This window comes from Aspergillus pseudonomiae (genome assembly GCF_009193645.1).
Source record: "Aspergillus pseudonomiae strain CBS 119388 unplaced genomic scaffold BDV37scaffold_115, whole genome shotgun sequence".
Taxonomy (NCBI): domain Eukaryota; kingdom Fungi; phylum Ascomycota; class Eurotiomycetes; order Eurotiales; family Aspergillaceae; genus Aspergillus; species Aspergillus pseudonomiae.
In genome coordinates this window covers 1-4642 of record NW_022476107.1, presented here as the reverse complement: position 1 = coordinate 4642, position 4642 = coordinate 1, and the positions used below count along the sequence as shown (strand labels likewise).

General features: G+C 48.1%; 2 protein-coding genes across 2 annotated transcripts; both read right to left on the bottom strand.

Annotated features, from left to right (window-relative positions):
• Nucleotides 1-45: 45 nt before the first annotated feature.
• BDV37DRAFT_275921 (DNA replication protein PSF1) lies at nt 46-851 on the bottom strand (the record flags this gene model as incomplete). The annotated part of the gene is made up of 3 exons (XM_032085475.1): nt 46-139; nt 232-755; nt 825-851. The coding sequence occupies 3 exons, from the start codon at nt 849-851 to the stop codon at nt 46-48; spliced, it is 645 nt and encodes a 214-aa protein (XP_031935945.1).
• A 941-nt stretch (nt 852-1792) lies between these two features.
• On the bottom strand, nt 1793-3738 carry BDV37DRAFT_24225 (HMG-box domain-containing protein). Its single transcript, XM_032081294.1, has 3 exons — nt 3388-3738; nt 3274-3333; nt 1793-3199 (listed from the first exon to the last, which is right to left on the bottom strand). The coding sequence occupies exons 1-3, from the start codon at nt 3538-3540 to the stop codon at nt 1931-1933; spliced, it is 1482 nt and encodes a 493-aa protein (XP_031935944.1). The 5' UTR covers nt 3541-3738; the 3' UTR covers nt 1793-1930.
• Nucleotides 3739-4642: the final 904 nt, after the last annotated feature.

Below are 4642 nucleotides of genomic sequence, written 5' to 3'. Positions count from 1 at the left end.
AAAAAAAAAAAAAAAAAAAAAAAAAAAAAAAAAACCAGCATACCATCAGCTCAACCGCTCCAAGAATCCCTGCGCAATCAACCGTTCCACATCCCCCTGTCGCACATACAACTGACTATTTTTCGTCAAGTTAATAACCCTATAAGAGAAGTCAGCACCAAGCTCTCACCCCACTAGTTTCCCCTTCTCCCAAAATACCAAGAAAGAAGGGCTGAAAATAGAAGAACATACCCATACTCCGTCTGAATCTCCCCCGCATCCTTAAGAACCCGAACATCAATAAACAAATCCTTAGGCGGCTCCAACGCCCCCGTAAGATCAACATCAGTCCACTGCCCCTTATATGCCGCCAACATATCACTATACTGCCGAAAATATTCTTCCTCCTCGGGACTCAGGGAGCTATGATTCCCACTCTGTGAGCTAGCAACAGTCTGGGCGCCGTCCTCCGCGGCCGAGGGCGCCTGCTGCTCGAGCACGTCGATGCCCGTCCAGCAGAGTTCTTCGAGCTTCTCGGTGCGCACGCGGTGGTACGCGAGGAGACAGCGCTTGTTGCGGCGCATGCAGAGGTGGTCGACGAGGAGGGCGCAGGCGATTGCGGGCTGTTGGGAGGGGTTGAAGGAGCCGGAGAAGGGGGTTAGGAGGTGGTTGACATCGCGGTCGAGATCGCGCACTTCGCGGGCGACGGAGCGGACGAGTTCGGTTTGGTAAGGGGGCAGGTGGGCGAGGGATTGGGTGCGTTTGGCGTGTTGGACCTGAGTTGGTTTGTTAGTTGGAGGGGGGTTTTGTTTGGTGGGAAGTTTAGGGGGCCGGATTTGACGGACTAATTTGTTGCCGAGTTCACCGTACATGGTGCAGATTGTGATGAGCGTTTGGGGCTATAGGGAGGTGTAGTTATGGGTATAGTAGTTTGCGTTGTATATTGTTGCTGGCTTTGGTGGGGATGTTGCTTGATGTTGGGTTGGATGTGTATTGTATGGTTCTCGGCGTTGCACGTTGAGTCAGTCGCGTACAGCGCGTGCGTCAGTCCTTCTAGGTTCTTCTGATGGAACTTTTTGGATCGCCTTGGGCATGAAAAATAATCAATGTTGAATATCAAGTAACAACCCTCTTGCAGCGCTATCTCCGAAAATGCGGTTCACGTGATGCACCTTTCTTTCGCGTTTGCCAAGACTTTTTCTAATCATCAGAGTACAACAATTCAATAGCTTGCTGTCATTGACTACTTTTAATAAATACTAAAATTGTAGGTGTAATAGAGATGTGGCTTGGACTATTTGTGATTGGAGAATTGATGTAAGAGCAAAGCTTAGCAATCGAATATGGGAGACAGCATTAGCTATTGTCAAGCCCTTTCCATCTCTGCTGCGGAGAATATATACCTATACACGAAATGGTCATTACTGCTGATAACAATGCGACTCGACGTGAATCAAAGCTTGGAGTGCAATTCAAAGCCACCCTTCAGAGATCCTCATCAAAAGTCTCGATCCTATCGAGATAAGCACAATTGTTACATCTAAGATATGACGATTACATAGGGAATCATTAGAAACATGACGTAGAATTTATTAGATATGAATTGGTATATCTGAATCACAAAAGTCGGTGCAACTCTATGCGAGTGAACGATTGACAAAGAGCTATCATACATAATCAGAGCCAACAGTTTGCCACCCCTGGGAATCAATATCGGCGAGATTAAGAAAAGATTAAGAAAAGATACATTAGAAACAAAGAAACCGCCTCCAGAAGGGATATCACTAAGTCATTTAGATCTGTACGCCTTGGAACTCCAGTATCAAGATGTTCAATTTAATCAGAGAGCCAATCCGAGAACAAAGACGACGTACATCTCCATCAAGAAGTTCGTCGAGCTCGTCGCTTTCATCACATTCGTCATGGGATTCGAAATAGATCTCTGTCATCCCTAAAATGCAGCCGGTTGAGGATTGATCCAATGTTCAAACTCTGTACCGGATGTGTCCATGGTCCCGTCATGGCCTGACTCCCACGCCTCGCGACCATCCACCATCGGTTGCATGCCCGGCGTGAAAGCCGCGCCAGCTACATAGGGTACCGTGGTCGGCGGTAGCGACGAGGCTGCAGCGTAGTTGTTGCTTGCATGCGAGTCTTGCCAGATGGTATGGTAGTGAGTATTGCCATAGGGTTGACTTCCCCCGCCATTGCTCGGATTGCCCTGGAAGCCAAGCAGCTGTGGATCTAGCTGACCATCGGCACCAGCTCCTGGTGTAGGAACAGAGGTCTGTGGCTGAAGGAGTTCATGGTGAGTAGCACCTGGTAGGCCAGCCAAAGCTGTCGAAGAAGAATATTGAAGATCTTGCATGTCAACTCGGTTAAAGCGGACATCTTCCACCTGGGAGCCCATGAGACTCTGATGGATTGATTGCTGGAGGTACTGAGTTGGCTCTGGTGGTGAGGGAGGCAGCATGCCTGGAGCTGGCCTACCGGGGTTGGTTGTCTGCCAGGAAGAGCTGAGATAACCAGCGGGCATGCCATGCTCCATAAAACCTATAGGGGTTGAGTCACGACTGCCCCATCCGCTCCCCATTTCTGATGTGCTCATGGTACGGGGAGTCTGCCCCAAGCCAGGACTAGAGTCAGGTGTGTGGTCCAGGCGGCTGTTGCGACGGTCATCGCCTCTTCGATGGTCCTTCTTTGGAGAGAACCTGTAACCGGGATGCGCCTTGACATGATTCTTCTTTTCGATGTTCGCTAGGACTTCAAACTTATTGCGAATCTCTGGTGGCTCTAACTTCCAGCTATGGCCCACAGCCACTGACACTATTTGATGATTGTTCTGCCCCAGCCACTTCTTGGTTCTCTCAGTATATGCCGAGCGGTAGAGCATAAAGGAATTCATAGGCCTGGCAACTTTACCATTCTTTTTGGTGACTTCCTGGCGACGGACCTCAATGGGTCGATGTACCCAACTTTCCATATCCCTGATGGGGATATGGGCCAGGTGCTTGGTCAACTCGCTCAACGGGCCGGGTATCGAGGGGCCATCTCTGCCATGCAGTGCTTTGGGCTTACGACCACCACTACCTCTGCCACTCTTTGCCTTTCCACGATTGGCAGGCCTTTGAGGCCATGGGGTGGATGAAGTCCGCTCTGAGACAATGCAGTCATCCGAGGTAGATGGCGGTGTGTTGACTTGAATGCCATGGGCCGGCATCTGAGAAGGGATTAGCCTGAGAACAGACGACTTTACAAAACTACTGGAAAATGCCAGTAAAGAAAAGTGCTTACCGGTTGTTGTAAGTAACCATTGTTGGCAAGATACCGCGGGGGATTTGATGATTCGAAAGCCTGGCAGAGGTCAGCGTGGCGCACAAAGTGGTAATTCTAGCTCTGAATGCTTACCACAGCCTGCTGTGTATGATCCATGGTCATTCCGGCTCCTAGTATGTCGTCGTGTGCGTATAATGGGTGGATGATCCCGCAGCCTTCCCGGTGAGGTTCAGGAGTGGGATGTCCGTCTGAGTGAGGCGGAGAGGGCAGTTGGCCGCGAACCATGCTCACTGTAGCTACACCTATGTTGTGTTTGATGGTGGAGAGTAAGGTGGCACCCTTTGAAGTAAGGCAGGAAAGCAATGTAGCCACTTTGCAAGGAGAATGTTACGACAGAGCTAGGTATCTCTTTCTGGCCTGTCTGGTATTGTAGCGCTCAAACCCGGAAGCAAGTGCTCCAGATCAGTAGCGGGGTAGATGGAACTTATTGGAGGCGAAGGAATAGATTCCTTTAGAAGACGGCAAAAGGTAGTCGAAGATAGAGATATTGAGTGAATATGTAGAGGAAGTTGTAGCCCACTTGGGAGGAAATCTTTGGCGTTTGGTAGTCGTTTAATGGACAGGAATGGAGATCTCAGGGAGGATGAAAGCAGAAAACAAGACAGCGAGACCAGCGGCCCTTTTAACGATTCAACAGTGGGGTAGCTCTGGAAGGGGAAAAGGGGAACAATCCAAGACAACAGAAGAATAGAATTGAGGACGATAGTGATTGAGGGAGGAGGGTTCGTGGGTGAAATGTGAAGCGAGGAGAATGAAGCCACCAGGGCAAGAGTGGATTGAATGCTTGCTTTATCGCATGGAGATCTGCAGAGGAAAAGCACACGATATAAGTAAAGGATAGGACGGGGCAAGAGCGGCAAGTTAAGGGAAAGATATCAGTGGGACGCATGATGTTGCAGACAGCCGTTCTGGATGGTGGTCGATGCTAACCATAGGCCATGAATAGCGGCTGAAACCCTGGCTCAAGCTAAATTAGGAGAATAATAAAAAAAAATAAAAAAAATAATAGATCAAAATTAAATATTATTATTAAAAAATTAAAAATACACGGAAAAAAAAGACGCAGAATCGTAGCGTACACTGTGGGAGGCGGCAGTGTTTAATTTTTTTTTTTTTTTTTGGAATTTTTTTATTAATAATATTTCTATTATTTCTCACTTCCCAATCTCCAGATTGCGTACTAAGTGGTGACGGTGAGGCCTTTGTTCCAGTATGTCGGGACCTGAGGAGAACATGGGTGCAGGTGATTTGATACATTGGAAAGGGCTTTTTTCTTGTTCTTTTTCTTTTTCTTTTTCTTTTTCTTTTTCTTCTTACGGTCTTTTTG